Raw genomic sequence first — 18718 nt, 5'->3', positions numbered from 1 at the left:
TCCATCCAATTCTAGAGTTTGCATGTTGTTAGCCATGTTTAAACCTTTTTGTGCTCATATAGCCTTTTGGCCATTGGATGAGTTTTACTCCTCAAAGAAGAACCATTAAAAATGAAATGACTTCCTTATCCTCTTACATCTCCAAATATCACAATCATTTATGGACAAGTGACTGAAGTCATTAAAATTGGTCTTTGATTAATTTTCTCATCTAATCAACCTCCAACATGATTTACCATTTCAAAAGTGAAGTTCTAGGCAATGACAGGTAAACCCCTCAGCAGGCCAGAGTCACTTGATGAGTTAACTCAGCATTGGTGCTTAGTGAGTTAGTCATAAAATAGTGATTATTTTCTCAATAACTTACATAAGAAGGGATAATCAAGTGAATCAACGAATGCCTTTCAAAATCCAACATATGGTCTTTGTGATGGTGAATTATAGTTCACTCAGAGAGTCCAAAGTACAGTGGCAACATGCACTTCTTATACACAGGTTATAGTCTGGAGCCATGGATAATGATGGCAGAGGCTCCAACATTCTTTCTATCATATGGCTGAACCAGGAATCATTCCCACCCTTACTGCCTGTCATTGGTAGGTGCTGGATAAATTTACAGGTTATACTCAATCTGTTTGGCTGCATAATGAATGCACCTTCCTTGGCAACCAAGTCCTGGGGTGAGACTTGAACCCAGAGCTTCTGGTTTAGAGGTAGGCACACTACCCACTGTGCCACAAGACCTCCAACTACTCCTTATACCTGATTCTTATTCTTGCCATATGCCTGAGCCCTAGTAGAGAAATAAACACACAAAGACCACATGAGATCCAACTATTTTGCATTGCAATTCCACATTAAGCAACAAAGGATTTTATTTTGCTATTTATGTACACATGCTTCCTTTAATGTTTACAAGTTACCGAAGAAATTAAAAATAGGTTGTACTTTTATACCATGAACAAAAAATTCAGTGAAGTAAATGTAACTAAAAATGACATTTGGAAAAGTATATTTACTACCCTCAGCATAAATATTGAGATCGACATACTGTTATGTATTAGATAAGTACACTCTATAGCACTCTGATATATCATAGGTCATAGAATAACATGCATTGTTTATGGCCCTTTTGTTAAAGTACCAGCTCCATATACAGCTGCTTCCTATACCATGAGTGTTGTATGATTCTCAAAGGCAGCATCAAAGAGAGGGCACATTAAAATACATGATTTTATATTAGCTGGTGCTTCTCTGTGGGCTGCCTGTTAGATAGACGCATTAGCCTCAGGAGGAGGTCAGTTGCAGCACTGTCTAAAAGGGTCAAGTTTCTTTCCATCGGAGACTGTTTCCATTTACTCTCATTTTCCAGACATGTAGAGTCTGTAGTGCATGTTTCTAGAAAGAAGAAAGATAACACATAATTATGATTTTTATTTCAATATTTCTGGCTGCAACCAGGATTTTTAAGAAGATTGGAAGGCGTCTGTTAAGAAAGACCCATTTTGTCCACCATGTTCATTCCTTTTGCAATCCATGTGCAATTTTTTCTGTCATATTGAAGTATAGAAAGAGAGAAGGCCTTTTGGGAGAGAATCATTAATTCGAGTAAAAGTGAAAGGATACATGTAAGGATCTGACGCTCCCAGCCAAGAGCTACATTTAGCAGGGCTGAGGGTTAATTCCCCAACTGGTGCTCATTGCTGGCAGTGGTAGATCAATGAAATTCCTGTCTTAAGGCAAAAAGTGATGAGGCTGGAAGGGTGACAGAACTTACAGTATATTTATAAAAACAACACCTTGGGATGCAGTTCATGGGTAAGTTGAGACATAACATCATAAGTATATCATTCTTGGGGGGGGCAGGAAAAATGATTTTTAACTGATGGTTCCTCAAGGTCTCCACCACTGGGGGATTTCCTCACCTCCCATCTGGATCTGTTTGGACATTAGAAAATCATCAATGGTGAAAATTGGACATAGGCAATGTTACAATCCTAGAAGGAAAATATCCCTCATTATCCTCTGTTTAACAAAAATAACCCCCTGTAGCAATTAAGAGGAAATGTTAAGTTTACTATAGGCTCAACAGACTTCACTTAACTGAGGAAAACATCCCAAGTGCTGCTGTGATAAAAAAAACCTTTCTAATTTTTTCAGTGGTCATAATAACTGAACTACTGACTTACTACCAAATTTGTTTTTGAGGGGGAGAAGAGGGGCCTATCTAGCCACAATCGCTAAGAATACAAGAAAAAGTTAAACATGAGTATGGTCCATTCTGTCCATCGAGTTCACCTAGGCTAGCATCCAACAGCATTTTAAACTGCCCGAATGGAGTAGAATTTTCTCTTTGTTGCCTGGGCTTTAAGCATATTACATAGAATTATATAGGATATTCAGCCATTCCTCCCAACCAGTTCATGCTGGTGTTTAGGCTCCTCACGAGCCTCCTCCCATCGTTCCTCGTCGAAATCTACCATTGTAACCCTCTATTCCCTTCTCCCTCACATCCTTAAATGCATCTACACTATTCCCTTCAACCATTCCCTGCGGTAATGTGTTCCACATTCTCACCACTCTTTGGATAAGTAATTTTCTCTGAATTCCCTCTTGGATTTCTTGGTGACTATCTTATGCTGAAGGACTCGGGGTTTTTCTCTTCCTCAGCAGAGGAAACATTCTCTATCATTCACTCTATCAAAACCTCTATGAGGTCACCTCTCAGCCTTCTTTTTTGAAAGGAAAAGAGACCCAGACTGTCAATCTTTTCCTAGTATGTATACCCATGCATTTCTTCTAAATCTTCTCTGCACCCTCTCCAGTGCCTCATTATGCTTTTTATAATATGGTAACCAGAACTGCATGCAGTACCCCATAAGCGATTTAACTGAGGTTTGTTAGAGGTTTAGCATAGCTTCCCTACTTTTCAATTCTATCCTTCTAGGAATAATGCCTAGGCCTTGGATTGCTAGGGGTGGGCATGAAAGTGTTAATAAGCCTGGCAATAGCAACCTATATATTGTTGTTAAACAGACAGTGTGGTTCAGTTGTCAGTGAATGAAGAGAATAACATCTGTAACTTAATCACTGATTTTTGCAATATAGAGATAAAACAAGACCATGATGAAATTAGCAGAATGGAACTTGCTCAGCATTTGCTATTACAGGTGTTGATGTTTTGATATTGATAATTTTGTAGTTTGTTTCTTTGATCCACATTTTTGAAACAATGTATGTACTGGTTTTCTTTGTAAAAGTCATGCCAAACGTAATATTAGAGATTGAACAATGTATTTTTAGTACAACACAAAGTGGTTACTTGGTGGACCGAGGGCTGGAGGGAAGAGGGTTAGGTTGTGGACGGACAATGACCAGAAGAAAGAGAACATGCCCAAACAGATAGGCAGAAACGAGCCAAACTGCATCTACACACACGGGACCCTGGAACAAAGGACCAGCCCAGTGTGGGTTTGAATTCTGCAGTTGTGATGACCCCACGAACTCATTATCTCATCTGGGGGTAATTTGAGGCTGAGAGCACTGTGCCAATGAGAAAGTGACATCACTGCAAATGTAGTATGCAGGTCTGACAGAAGGGTATGAGAACTGGATAAGCAGGGGACTCATGGCTTCAGTCGGAAGAGAAGATAGCCTGGTTAGCTATCAACGCAAGTTACAGAGCAGGATGGTTCGACCACCTGCCCTTGTCTGTCTCTGGAGAAACCAAGCAGCCAGATTGTGAGTATACATTAGCCGATATTTGTATCAGTGTTTTTACATTGATATCGATTTATATGCTAAGGGGTTTAGATTATGAAAGTGTTGCTTGTGACGCAAGTAAAATGCACACTGAGTCATTGATATCCAGAGTAGGCCTCTGAACCGCAAGGGTTAAGTAGCTGATCCGGGGAAAGGGATAGCCTACAGAAGATGGAGCTTGGAGAGCAAAATCCAGCAGAGAGGGTTTCAATTAATTTCAATTGGAGTGAAGGTCTGGTGGGTTCATGCTCCTGCTGAAATCCTGCCCATTAGATTTTCCTTCTCATTCTCTGCCCTCGAAATGCTTAGCACCCAGGTGGTAAAGGCAAAAATTCACCTCACTTTCTTTGAATCAACCACCTCATAGAATATTCCAGAGGTTTACCAACTTTTGAGTGAAGAAGATTGTTTTCCCCCCCCCCCCCCCGCCCCAAATATCTGCTTTAGATGTCCCTTTAACACAAGAGTGTTAATGCCAAAGTTGCAAAAGGTCCATCCTATCCATTGACCTACTGGCAGAAGTTATCTTGAAAGTAATACTTAACCCTTTGCCTCCCAACAGACTTTTCAATTCAAGCCACTTTTTCTACCAATTTGCCTCATGTGAGCAGAGAGCCATAGGAACATAGGAACATAGGAGTTGGTCATTTACCCCTTTGAGCCTGTTCTGCCATTCAGTGAGATCATGCTTAATCTGTGACCTAACTGTATATACCCACCTTTGCCCTATATCCCTCAGTTTTAAAATTAACAATTGGCTTAGGATCAAATGCCATTTACGAAAGAGAATTCCAAACCTTTACCATGCTTTGCATGAAAAAAAAAGTTTCTTCGTGTGTGCAAGTGTTTTCTACTTTGTTCCTGAACGATCTGGTTCTAATGTGGCCCATAGTCCTGGAATCCCCAATTAGAATAAATAGTTTGTCTCTATCTGTTCCTATTAATATCTTGAAAACTTTGATTAAACACTCTTTAATCTGATAAATACCAGGGGGTGCAACGCTAGTTTGTAATCTCTCCTCATAATTTAATCCTTAAGAGTCCGGGTTTATTCAGTAAAACTCTGGACTTACCTTGCCCATGTCACTTGATGTTTAACTACCTCATGGAGGTGCTCTTGCTAGTACAGTAAAGCCCTGCTGTTCGTGGGGGTTACGTTCCCACACAAGTGGCGAAATCGCGCATGATGAACATGCTTTTCCATGGGGCTGAATTAGGTTCCAGCCATGCAAGGGCAGCATTGGTTTGGGCAGTTGCTCTACTCTAAATTGCGGTGCAGTATTTGTATCCATAAAGACAGGGGAGCCATTGAGCAATACATAGGTGAAAATTTAAAAATAAGCACAGCCATTATTGCAGCGAGATTCGGACATTTCCGCGTTAACCCCTTCATCCGAGCTGCTCTTCAACTGCAAGTTGTGGCTGTTGTCTCCCCTGGGGAAAGGAGAGAGGGGGAGGAGAAACCATGGATGAACGGACATTGCTCGCGATGCTGTAGACAAAGTTTAAAGCGCGAGCAAGTGAAAACACGAAACAGGGAGTCGCAAACAGCGGGACTTTACTGTACTTAAGCTTCTCTCATCTGTACTTATCGATAGCTGCCCCCTCCCACCAACTTTACAGGTGATAAAAACAAAAAAACTGCGGATGCTGGAAATCCAAAACAAAAACAGAATTACCTGGAAAAACTCAGCAGGTCTGGCAGCATCGGCGGAGAAGAAAAGAGTTGACGTTTCGAGTCCTCATGACCCTTCGACAGAACTTGAGTTCGAGTCCAGGAAAGAGCTGAAATATAAGCTGGTTTAAGGTGTGTGTGTGGGGGGCGGAGAGATAGAGAGACAGAGAGGTGGAGGGGGTTGGTGTGGTTGTAGCGACAAACAAGCAGTGATAGAAGCAGAATATCAAAAGATGTCAACAACAATAGTACAATAGAACACATAGGTGTTATGGCCGCAAGAATGACCCAAACCTCCCTGTCGCTTGCCATTTTAACACTCCACCCTGCTCTCTTGCCCACATGTCTGTCCTTGGCTTGCTGCATTGTTCCAGTGAAGCCCAACGCAAACTGGAGGAACAACACCTCATCTTCCGACTAGGGACTTTACAGCCTTCCGGACTGAATATTGAATTCAACAACTTTAGGTCGTGAGTCCCCTCCCCCATCCCCACCCCCTTTCTGTTTCCCCCTTCTCTTTTTTTTTCCCAATAAATTATAAAGATTTTCCTTTTCCCACCTATTTCCATTATATAAAATAAAAAAAACCCACTAGAGCTATACCTTGAGTGCCCTACCATCCATTCTTAATTAGCACATTCGTTTAGATAATATCACCAACTTTATCTTTAACACCTATGTGTTCTATTGTACTATTGTTGTTGACATCTTTTGATATTCTGCTTCTATCACTGCTTGTTTGTCGCTACAACCACACCAACCCCCTCCACCTCTCTGTCTCTCTATCTCTCCGCCCCCCACACACACACCTTAAACCAGCTTATATTTCAGCTCTTTCCTGGACTCGAACTCAAGTTCTGTCGAAGGGTCATGAGGACTCGAAACGTCAACTCTTTTCTTCTCCGCCGATGCTGCCAGACCTGCTGAGTTTTTCCAGGTAATTCTGTTTTTAACTTTACAGGTGAGCTTGTCTCAGTGAAGATGGCCTATTGGAAATGGCATCAATGGAGATATATTGAGACAGATGCCTAGAAATAAAGCGATCGGTATTTGGAAAGAGTTTTACCGTCGGTGCAGCAGATTCCCAATGAGGCACATTTCCCACCGTTTCTACCACAGGGTCTTCCGGCAGGTTCGCAAGGGGAGGGCAGGTAATTCTCCTCCTGACATCTCAGTGTCTCTGAGGTTCCAATGTAGCAGCCAATCTCCTCCCCGCAGCAGATGTTAGCTCCAAAACAGTGGCCTCTGTTCTCGGGGCCACAAGGCATACACTGGCAAAGGATAGGAAAGGGAGAGAAGAAAGAATGGCTTAGCTATTTTCAAGGTCTTTGAAAAGAAAACTTAATTTTGACTGCAGCAACTGTGGAGGCATACGTCAAGGTTAGTAAAATGGCACTGGCTCTAAGGTCTGGTTCTGTTTTAATCATTGCACTCAAAACACACCAAACAGAGGGCTGAAGTAAACTTTTAAAATTGACGTTTCTAGCATTCATTTACTCATATAATCCACAGGCTATATTCTCAGCATGACTTTTATTAGCCTTCCATTTGATACAAAATGGTAGTTTTAGGAGTTGGTTCTGTATATCTCATGCATTTTCACCCTTGCTAAGTTTGGAAATAGCCACATAAACCATGCGCTTTGTGCACTGCAGTGGGAGGCCACCTCCATGACAATGCACGATCAGAAAATCGTCTTTAGTGCTCCAAAACTTGCCAGCAGTGTGCACAATGAAGACAAATCTTTAAAAAGTCCTTTGCAAGAGGAAATGATATCACCGTAGCCTCTGAAATGAATCAGGTGGTTTGTCTCCCCTTCATTCTGCTAGTATTAACAAATGCTCCATTATGATTTTTGAAAGTTGCATGTTTTTTTTTAAAGTGTGTCAGGTTCAAGTGATTCCTGCACAGCGCTATGTGTGACAGTGAAGGGCCTATTTAGAAGCTTCACGATGTGTCAATGAGCGGTTTCTTTACTCCTTCTGAGGTAAGAGTGTAACCCAACACACAAGGCTTCAGCTATAACATGCCACTGTGCAATAGATGGATAGTGCCTTCACAGCTCAGCAGAATAAATTCCTGCAGTTACAAACCTGGCTACACTATGATAGAGAAAGCAATAACAGGAATTGATGGTGCAGGCTGGGACATGATGGAAAGTTTTTTTTTAATTAATTCACGGGATGTGGGCTTCGCTGGCTGGGCCAGCATTTAATGCCCATCCCTAGTTACCCTTAAGAAGGTGGGTGGTGGGCTGCATTCTTGAACTGTTGCAATCCATGTGGTGTAGGTACACCCACAGTGCTGTTAGGGAGGGAGTTCCAGGATTTTGACCCAGCGACACTGAAGGAACGGCGATATATTTCCAAGTCAGGATGGTGTCTGGCTCGGAGGTGGACCTCCAGCTGGTGGTGTTACCATGTATCTGCTGCCTTTGTCCTTCTAGATGGTAGCAGTCGTGGGTTTGGAAGGTGATGCCTAAGGAGCCTTAGTGAGTTTCTGCAGTGCATCTTGTAGATGGTGCACACTGCTGCCACTGTTCGTCGGCAGTGGAGGGAATGAATGTTTGTGGAAGGGGTGCCAGTCAAGCGGGCTGCTTTGTCCTGGATGGTGTCAGGCTTTTAGAGTGGCTTTGGAGCTGCACTCATCCAGGTAAGTGGGGAGTATTCCATCACACTCCTGACTTGTGCCTTGTAGATGTTGGACAGGCTTTGGGGAGTCAGGAGGTGAGTTACTTGCTGCAGGATTCCTAGCCTCTGACCTGCTCTTGTAGCCAGAGTATTTATATGGCTAGTCCAGTTCAGTTTCTGGTCAGTGGTAATACCCAGGATCTTGGTAGTGGGGATTCAGCAATGTAATGCCAGTGAATATCAAGGTGATGGTTAGATTCTTTCTTATTGGAGATGGTCATTGGAGATGCCTGACACTAGTGTTGTACGAATGTTACTTGCCACTTGTCAGCCCAAACCTGGATATTGTCCAGGTCTTGCTGCATTTGGACATGGGTTGCTTCAGTATCTGTGGAATCATGAATGGTGCTGAACATTGTGCAATCATTAACAAACAACCCACTTCTGACCTTATGATGGAAGAAAGGTCATTGATGAAGCAGCTGAAGATGGTTGGGCTGAGGACACTACCCTGAGGAACTCCTGCATTGATGTCCTGAAGCTGAGACAGACCTCCAACAATCACAAACATCTTCTTTTGTGCTAGGTTTGACTCCAACCAGAGAAGAGTTTTCCCCCTGATTCCCATTGACTCCAGTTTTGCTAGGGCTCCTTGATACCACACTCTGTCAAATGCTGCATTGATGTCAAGGGCAGTCACTCTCACCTCACCTCGGGAGTTCAGCTCTTTTGTCCATGTTTGAACCAAAGCTGTAATGAGGTCAGAAGCTGAGGGACCCTGGTAGTACCCAAACTGAGCATCAGTGAGCAGGTTATTGCTAAGTAAGTGCAATAATTCCCAATTAGAGTAGGGCACGATCAGTGAAGAAAGATTTGAGGGTAAGGAGCTGGATCATGAAGATGCTTCACTGGCATAGTGACTAATGCTATGTTAGAGAGGACATGGCCCACAGATCATTACAGCTGGATTAGCTGAAGATTGTGATGGAACAAGCAAGAAGGGTTCTAGTAGGGGATCACAGAATCTTCTGACATGAAGGAGACCATTTATCCCATCATGAATGTGCTCGCTCTTTCAAAGAACAATCAAATTAGTCCTATGTAGTCTCCTGCTCTTTTCCCATGGTGCAGCAATCTTTTTCCTTCAGGTACTTATCTAATTCCCTTTTGAAAATTACTATTGAGTGGCTGGTGGATTGCTTTAATTCTAAAGCATAAGAATTCACTGCATTCAAATATTACTCCTCATCTCACCTTTGACCACTTACCTGGGAGTCAGAGAGGCGGCAGACCTGCAAGGAATTTATATAAGATACTAGTTAGACCTCAGCTGGAGTATTATGTAGAGTTCTGGGCACCATTTTATAGGAAGAATGTGCGCCATATTATAGGAAGAATGTGAACATATTGGAGAGAGTGCAGAACAGGTTTACAAGAATGGTTCCAGGGATGAGAAACTTGAGTTGCGAAGGTAGACTGGAGAGGTTGGGACTGTTCTCCTTGGAGAGGAGAAGGCTAAGACGTCTTCAAAATCATGAAAGGGCTTGACAGAGTGGATAAGGAAAAGCTGTTCCCACTCTTAAAAGGATCAAGAATGAGACGGCACAGATTTAAAGTGATTTGCAAAAGAAGCAAATATGACGTGAGAAAAAACTTTTTCACACAATGAGTAGTTCGGTCTGGAATACACTGCCTGGAAGTGTGGTGGAGGCAGGCTCAATTGAGGCATTCAGGATGATTATTTGAATAGAAACAATGTGCAGGGTTATGGGGAAAAGGCAGGAGAATGGTATTAAGTCATAATGCTCATTTGGAGAGCCAATGCAGGCACAATGGGCTGAATGGCCTCCTTCTGCATTGTAACAATTGTGTGATTCTGTGACTCATCTGCCAATTACCTTAAACCTCCCATACAGCCAATTATGGCATAGAAGGAGATCATTTGGCCCATTGAGTCGATGCTAGCTCTCCATGGAGCAATCCAGCCTGTTCATCCCCCCACTCTATCCCCATAGCCCTGCAAGTTTATTTCCTTCAAGTGCCGGTCCAATTTCCTTTTGATATCATTCATCATCTCTGCTTTCGCCACCCTCATGGCAGTGAGTTCCAGGTCATTACCACGCATTACATTAAAATGTTCTTCCTCACATTTCCCCCTACATCTTTTGCCCAAAATCTTAAATTTGTGTCCCCTCATCTTTGGACCATCATCCAATGGAACTGCTTTTCCCTGTCTACCTTACCTGAGCCTGCCATGTACACCTCTATCTAAACTCCCCTCAGTCTCCTTTAGTCCAAGGAGAACAAGACCAGCTTCTCCACCTAACCTTGTTGCTGAAACTTCCCATCCCTGGAACCATTCTGATAAATCTCCACTGCAGCATCTCAAAGATCGTCACATCCTTTTTAAAGTGTGGTGATCACCATACTTTAGCTGTTGCTTCACCAGAGCTTCAGTATAAATTCCATGCTTTTGTACTCAATGCCTCAGCTTATGAAACCCAAGATCCCATGTGCTTTGCTAACCACTCTGTCAACATATCCTGCTATCTTCAAAGATCAATGCACATAGACTCCCAGAGCCCTCTGTTCCTGCACACTCTTTCGAATTGCACCATTAATCCATATTACCTCTCACTATCCCTTCTGCCAAAATGCATCACCTCATACTTCTCTGTATTAAATTCAGTCTGCCATTTCCTCCGGGTAGTGTCCTCAGCCCAACCATATTCAGCTGCTTCATGAATGACCTTCCTTCCATCATAAGGTCAGAAGTGGGGATGTTCACTTATGATTGCGCAATGTTCAGCACCATTCGCGACTGCTTGGATACTGAAGCAGTCCATGTCCAAATGCAGCAAGACCTGGACAACATCCAGGCTTGGGCTGACAAGTGGCAAGTAACATTCATGGCACACAAGTGTCAGGCAATGATCATTTCCAACAAGAGAGAATCCAATCATCACCCCTTGATGTTCAATGGCATTACCATCACTGAATGCCCCACTATCAACATCCTAGCGGTTACCATTGACCAGAAACTGAATTGGATTAGCTATATAAACACTGTGGCTACAAGAGCAGATCAGAGGCTAGGAATCTTGCAACGAGTAACTTGCCTCCTGACACCCCAAAGCCTGTCCACCACCTACAAGGCACAAGTTACATGGAATACTCCCCACTTGCCTGGATGAGTGCAGCCCCACACAACACTCAAGAAACTGCACACCATCCAGGACGAAGCAAACCGCTTGATTGGCACCACATCCACAAACATTCACCACTGACGCACAGTAGCAGCAGTGTATACCATCTACAAGATGCACTGAAGGAATTCACCAAGGCTCCTTCAACAGCAGCTTCCAAACCCAAGACCACTACCACCCAGAAGGACAAGGATAGCAGATAGATGGGAACACCACCACCTGGAAGTTTCTCTCCAAGTAACTCACCAACCTGACTTGGAAATATATTGCCATTCCTTCACTGTTGCTGTGTCAAAATCCTAGAACTTCCTTCCTAACAACACTGTGGATGTACCTACACCACATGGACTACAGCAGTTCAGGAAGGCAGCTCACCATTACTTTCTCAAGAGCAACGAGGGATGTGCAATAAATGCTGGCCTAGCCAGTGAAGCCCACATCCGTGAATATATGAAAAAAAAAATTAGCCCGCCCATTCTGCTAGACTATCTCTTTCCTGTTGCAGTCAATTAGGATCATTCTCACTGTTTGCTTCCCTTCCAGTTTGGTATCATCGGTGAATTTTGAAATTTTAATCTGCATTTCAATATCCAAGTCATATATATAGAGCAAAGAAGGCAGTGGTCTCTCAGGGAAGGCCACACTGTCAACTATCCTCTAGTCTTAAACATAACTGTTTATCACAACTCACTGTTTTTTGCCTTTGTGATAATTTTTACCCAAACCTCAATTTTATTAACTAGCCTTTTATCTGTTACTTTGTCAAACACTTTCTTAAAATCCATATAGACAATATCCACTGCATTCCCTTCATCAATCTTCTCTGTTACTTCCTCAAAAAAATCAATTAGATTAGTCAAGCACGATTTACAAATTCTACAAATCTCCTCATTCCTCTGGTTACTGACCAATCTGCCACTGGAAACAGTATTTTGCTATCTACTCTATCAAAATCCTTCATGATTTTGAACACTTCTACTAAATTTCCCCTGTAACCTTCTCTGCTATAAGAAGAATCCCAGTTTGTGTAATCTCTCCTGTAACTGAAGTCTATGGTACCATTCCAGTAAATCTCCTCTCGATTTATAAAGCCAAGGATTTCAAATGTGTTTTTAAACAGCCTTATTGTTTTAGAACAAAAACAGAATTACCTGGAAAAACTCAGCAGGTCTGGCAGCATCGGCGGAGAAGAAAAGAGTTGACGTTCCGAGTCCTCATGACCCTTCGACAGAACTTGAGTTCGAGTCCAAGAAAGAGTTGAAATATAAGCTGGTTTAAGGTGTGTGTGTGGGGGGCGGAGAGAGAGAGAGAGAGAGAAGTGGAGGGGGGGTGTGGTTGTAGGGACAAACAAGCAGTGATAGAAGCAGATCATCAAAAGATGTCAACAACAATAGAACAAAAGAACACATAGGTGTTAAAGTTGGTGATATTATCTAAACGAATGTGCTAATTAAGAATGGATGGTAGGGCACTCAAGGTATAGCTCTAGTGGGGGTGGGGAGAGCATAAAAGATTTTAAAATATTTAAAAATAATGGAAATAGGTGGGAAAAGAAAAATCTATATAATTTATTGGAAAAAAAAGGAAGGGGGAAACAGAAAGGGGGTGGGGGTGGGGGAGGGAGCTCATGACCTAAAGTTGTTGAATTCAATGTTCCGGACTGAACGTTGAATTCAACAATTTTAGGTTGTGAGCTCCCTGCCCCATCTCCACCCCCTTTCTGTTTCCCCCTTCCTTTTTTTTCCAATAAATTATATAGATTTTTCTTTTCCCACCTATTTCCGTTATTTTTAAGTATTTTAAAATCTTTTATGCTCTCCCCACCCCCACTAGAGCTATACCTTGAGTGCCCTACCATCCATTCTTAATTAGCATATTCGTTTAGATAATATCACCAACTTTAACACCTATGTGTTCTTCTGTTCTATTGTTGTTGACATCTTTTGATGATCTGCTTCTATCACTGCTTGTTTGTCCCTACAACCACACCACCCCCCTCCACTTCTCTCTCTCTCTCTCTCTCTCCGCCCCCACACACACACCTTAAACCGCTTATATTTCAACTCTTTCTTGGACTCGAACTCAAGTTCTGTCGAAGGGTCATGAGGACTCGAAACGTCAACTCTTTTCTTCTCCGCCAATGCTGCCAGACCTGCTGAGTTTTTCCAGGTAATTCTGTTTTTGTTTTGGATTTCCAGCATCCGCAGTTTTTTTGTTTTTATTGTTTTAGAAATTGGTGACGGGCTAGGTTGGGAAGGTGAAAAGAACATTTAGGTTGCACAGCACCAAATATAGTCTGTACCAAGAGCCTGCGAGGTGTCAACAATGCACAAGTCCTATATTTGCCTCACTAAGCAAGTAAAACAATTGCAAGATAACGTTTAAGACTAAATTGAAAATCATAAAGCAGATTCCAAACAGCCAAGTCCATTTCACTCTGCATGATTACCCTTGCTCTGCCACCAAGCCTTCTTTCTGGGAATATTATAAAGCACCCATTTCATGACACCTACTTCTCCCTGTCTAAAGTGCTTTCTTGCCTTAATTCCACTATCAGCACCTCCTTTAGTCCATCTACTATTAATACCACTTTGTCCTTTTGTTCATGACATCTCTGGCAATCTCTTCTTTGCCCCCACCTATCACTGGCCTTCTATCCAGCTTCACCTGTTCCACTCACCTTAAACAGTATAAATTCCATCACATTTTCACTTCTCTTCAGCTCTGAAGAAGAGTCATACAGACTCAAACTGTTAACTCTGTTTCTCTCTCCACAGATGTTGTCAGACCTGCTGAGTTTTTCCAACATTTTCTGTTTTTATTTCAGACTTCAGGCATCCATAGCATTTTGCTTTTATAACCTTTTAACACTAGGTGCATCAGTTTTTACAAATCTGCACTCATAATGTACAATCCATAGCACAACCCCTTCAAAATGTATACATTTACAATCACTGTATTTCTCTATTGCTTGTTTAAGAAGTTAGGTTTCCATATTCACAGACTATAACTGTCCACTATATCTCACTTGCATGTGATTCTAGCTAATTTTAAGAAAACTTTCTTACTTCAACTTTTCATAATGCTAATCATATATTAAAGTAAAGTGAAAGGCTTCAAACAAAAATGCTTGCAGGTGAATTCAATATTTTCATATAAATGAATAAATCCTCCACATTTGCCTGCTTACTAAGGTCAAGATGGTTGAGAAAGAACATTGAAGTAACTGGAAGGAATGCTCCCTCAGTCTGACATTAGTTTCTTTATCTCATAATCTCAGCTATTTGAATGACATGGGCAATTATTTAACTTCTTGATTTCTTTGTGGGGCACCCCATGTTCATCTTCGAGGAGGCGATGGTATAGTGGTATTGTTGCTGGACTAGTAATCCAGAGACCCAGGGTAATGCTCTGGGGACCAGGGTTCAAATCTCACCACAGCAGATGGGGGGATTTGAATTCAATAAAAAAAACTGGAATTAAAAGTCTAATGATGACCATAAAACCATTGTCAATTGTTGTAAAAACCCACCTGGTTCACTAATGCCCTTTGGGAAGGAAATCTACCATCCTTACCTGGTCTGGTCTACATGTGACTCCAGATGCACAGCAATGTGGTTGACTCTTAAAATGCCCTCTGAACAAGGGCAATTGGGGATGGGCAATAAATGCTGGCCTGGCCAGTGACACCCACATCCCCTGACTGAATGAAAAAAATCTTGTGCCCAATCAGTTTGTAGTAGAGCTCGAGTTAGGATGGTAGGTGATCCCATTCCAACTACTAAACCATCTCATCTCTTTACCTTTGGGTCTAAGTGACGCTTGTGACCACACACATCCAGGCAGAACAAAAACGTTTACTTTTGACAGGTGTTGAACAGGCCTCTTCTCGCCCAGAAAGTTGAAATGAGCGCACAGAGGTTAATTTTTAATAAAAAAAAACTTCTGTTCTGACCTGGGGAACATACAGGGTGAAAAGCGTCTGGTTCATAATTATTTACGTATTTTATTAATCCACACACCTAGCTACAACTTCGAAATAATTCGCAAAGTAAATCTTTGGCATCGGCCATCAATTTAACTGAATGTGTTTAAACTTACTAGGATAACAAGTAAATTGATGCATGGAATTTAAACTGGGAATCATTTTTCTTTCGAAGAACCGAGGGCTTTTTTTAAAGAAAAATGTGGAAGAAAGTTGAGGATAAACGGACCCTTACCTGCCTGACACCTGTATCCAGAAACGACCTCTTGCCCCCTCTGGGGCAGTTCTGGATATAACATGCTGAAGTGAAGGCCAGGAGGCAAAGCAGGCAAATTGGTAGCGAGAGTCGAGGCATGGTGTTCAGAGGCGATCAGCTGTTTTACGCACTTGGCTGAGCATGAGCTGCAGGATCGGCTTCAGCAGCCTTTATTTATACTCTCAAGCCATTCTGCCGCAGACGTCACGGGTGTTCTGCCAATTCATCTTCTGCATAAGTTGCTGGTGTTTTTTTTAAATTGAAATGCTGACGTTAATTGCTGCATCCCACTGCCAAGCACGGGCATGTTAAGCTGTCCATCACTTTCTTGGCAAGAACTTTTAAAAGTCCAAACAGCAAAACGAAGTTAGGGGGGGCGATCTTCCAACAAAAAGCAACGGAGGCTGGAAAGGACGGCGTCTGTTTCAATTTACAGTGGGGGAAGAAACGGCGAAGCTCCTAGGCTATTGTTAGCCTCTTGTGCCAATGTGGCCTTTCGGTGGGAGCCCTCTTTACAATAGAGAGGGGAATCTGAGGCAAAAGTAACCCCCCCCACCACCTCCCCCCCCCCCCCAAGAATAGTTGAATTTTTAAAATGGTTCATTTTCCCTTTTCAATTGTCTACTTTCCAACTTGAGTTTGGAAAACTGTTCATCACAAGGTGAAGTAACTGAGTGGTATTGTCTGTTGTGCCCTGCTGTGTCTGTTGAATGACCTCGAGTAGAGAAAAATAAAGTGCAAACATTTAAATTTTAACAGATTTCCTGTACAATGAACCCCCCCCCCCACCATTACAGTTGAAACAGTTGCATTTGGATCGTTTTTCTTTTAATTCTCAGCAACACTTGGGGTTAAAATTCCGAAAATGCTGCTCCTCAGCACACAAGGGTGCAAATCACAAAATTAGGCACTGCAGCTGCATTATTGTGCTGAGCAAAGGCTGGCTGGGTGCAATTTTGAGTCTGTAATCCTGAAGCAAGTCGGGGAGTGGCACATTGCAACATTTAGCCCATTCACCCTTTCCTCATAGAGTTGCAGATAAGGAAGTCAATAGGATTGTCAACTCTGGTTGAGTGTTCACCACATGATTCTCACCTCCCACTACCACAACCATTCAAACATCTTGTGCCTCATCTTCAATATTTTTGCAAGAGGGATTTGGGGATCCTCATGCATGAATCCCAAAAAAGCTGACATACACATTCAGCAGGTAATAGGGAAGGCAAATGGAATGTTGGCCTTTATTTCAAAGGGAATGGAGTATAAAAATAGGGAAGTCTTGCTAAAACTATACTAGGCACTAGCTAGACCACACCTAGAATACTAAGGAAAGATATACTGACATTGGAGGATTGGAGGCAGTCCAGAGAAGGTTCACTAGGTTGATCATGGGTATGGAGGGATTTCCTTATGAAGAGAGGTTGAGTAGGTTGGGCCGGTATTCATTGGGGTTTAGAAGAATGAGAGGCAACCTTATTGAAACATAAAAGATTCTTAGGGAGCTTGACAGGGTGGAGGTTGTTTCTCATTGTGGGAAAGTCTAGGACCAGAGGGCATAATCTCAGAGTAAGGGGTCGTCCACTTAAGACAGAGATGAGGAGGAATTTCTTCTCTCAGAGGATAGTGAATCTGTCGAATTCTTTACCACAGAGGGCTGTAGAGGCTGGGTCATTAAATATATTCAAGGCTGAGATAGACAGATTTTTAATCAGTAAGGGGAATCAGGGGTTATGGGGAAAAGGCAGAAAAGTGGAGTTGAGGATTATCAGATCAGCCGTGGTCTCACTGAATGGCGGAGCAGACTCAATGGGCTGAATGGCCTACTTCTATTTCTATGTCTTGTGGTTTTATGGTCTTAAAAAGTGTTTAAAGAAAGTGTAAAATGCACACTTTTTTGAATGTGCCTGTGGCTTTTCTCCAAGCCTGCTCACAGTAGTCTCCAGGAGATGAATCTTTCATTTCTGGAGGATTGGCAACCCTAGGAGTCAATGTCAAGTTCAGTTTTCAGGCCAACTAGGTTATAGAATAGGGGGTCTAACTGTGACTGGTGGAACTAGAGTGTATAATAGACATTTGCTCACTATTTGCTACATTCCCAAACTTTGTGTCATATGCAATCATCGAAATTATGCTCCCGATTCCCAAGTCCAGGTCATTAAATATATCAAAAAGATCAGTGGTCCCAATACTGACCCCAAGGGCTCACCACTATAAGCTTTCCTCCAGTCTGATAAATAACTATTTACCACTGATGAGGTAGCTGAAGATGGTTGGGCCTAGGGTTGGGCACTGAGGAACTCCTGCAGTGATGTCCTGAGGCTGAGATGTTTGGTCTTCAACAACCACAACCATCTTTCTTTGTGCTAGGTATGACTCCTACCAGTGGATTCCCATTGACACCAGTTTTGTTAGGGCTCCTTGATGCCACACTTGGTCAAATGCTGCCTTGATGTAAAAAGGCAGTCACTCTCTCCTCATCTCTTGATTTCAGTTCTTTTGCCCATGTTTGGAATAAGGCTGTAATGAGGTTAGGAGCTGAATGGCAGAATCCAAACTGAGCATCAGTGAACAGGTTATTGCTGCTTGATAGCACCATTGATGACATCTTCCTTCACTTTGCTGATAATAGAGCATTGACTGATGGTAGTTGGCCAGGTTGGATTGGTCCTGCATTTTGAGGGCATAGCTGGGCAATTTTCCACATTGTTGGGCAAGTTCCAGTATACTGGAACAGCTTAGCTCTGAGCACAGATAGATCTGGAGAACAAGTCTAAGTGTAGTGGAAGCCTTTGTGAGTCAAGGAAGTTACACTGTAGAGAGCAGGTGCAAGCAGGCCAACATCTGTGCAATGCCCTAGACTTTAGGAATGCCTTCAGTCTGGACATGGCCCAAGTCCACTCTTTTGGATGGTCCATTCTGAAAGTGATATAGGTGTTTTCACTGATACACAAGTGCTCATTCATGGGTTTTATTCTTATAAGCATTCCAGATGGGCTAATGACTCTGGCACCCTGGTCCAAAATAGTTCAGGCACTGCAACAGGCAATGTATGTTCCTTGGAGGCTGGCTACAAATGATCTAGCTCCAGGTCACAAAAGTCTGCCACTGACTTTCTGCTGAAGCATATCTCCATATGAATTACTGTACTGTTAAATTGTAGAACATTCATAGTGTCTGCAGATTTGGTTATATTGGCAGGGGTAG

At 42.5% G+C, this 18718-nt stretch overlaps 1 protein-coding gene across 1 annotated transcript; it reads right to left on the bottom strand.

The window, feature by feature from the left end:
- Positions 1-835: 835 nt before the first annotated feature.
- On the bottom strand, positions 836-15683 carry LOC121283822 (vasotocin-neurophysin VT-like). Its single transcript, XM_041198593.1, has 3 exons — positions 15494-15683; positions 6504-6708; positions 836-1398 (listed from the first exon to the last, which is right to left on the bottom strand). The coding sequence occupies exons 1-3, from the start codon at positions 15611-15613 to the stop codon at positions 1235-1237; spliced, it is 489 nt and encodes a 162-aa protein (XP_041054527.1). The 5' UTR covers positions 15614-15683; the 3' UTR covers positions 836-1234.
- Between the last annotated feature and the right edge of the window lie 3035 nt (positions 15684-18718).

Source organism: Carcharodon carcharias, chromosome 1 (genome assembly GCF_017639515.1).
Source record: "Carcharodon carcharias isolate sCarCar2 chromosome 1, sCarCar2.pri, whole genome shotgun sequence".
Classification (NCBI taxonomy): Eukaryota; Metazoa; Chordata; class Chondrichthyes; order Lamniformes; family Lamnidae; genus Carcharodon; species Carcharodon carcharias.
This window is presented reverse-complemented; position numbering and strand designations above follow the sequence as displayed.

Bases quoted from the DNA above. Each gene is read 5' to 3' on its own strand.
- LOC121283822 (XM_041198593.1), bottom strand. From the start codon at position 15,613: ATGCCTCGACTCTCGCTACCAATTTGCCTGCTTTGCCTCCTGGCCTTC. The intron at 6,709-15,493 runs GTAAGGGTCCGT...ATCCTTTGCCAG, and splicing joins TGGATACAGGTGTCAGGCAG to TGTATGCCTTGTGGCCCCGA. The intron at 1,399-6,503 runs GTAAAACTCTTT...TCTTCTTTCTAG, and splicing joins GGGAATCTGCTGCACCGACG to AAACATGCACTACAGACTCT.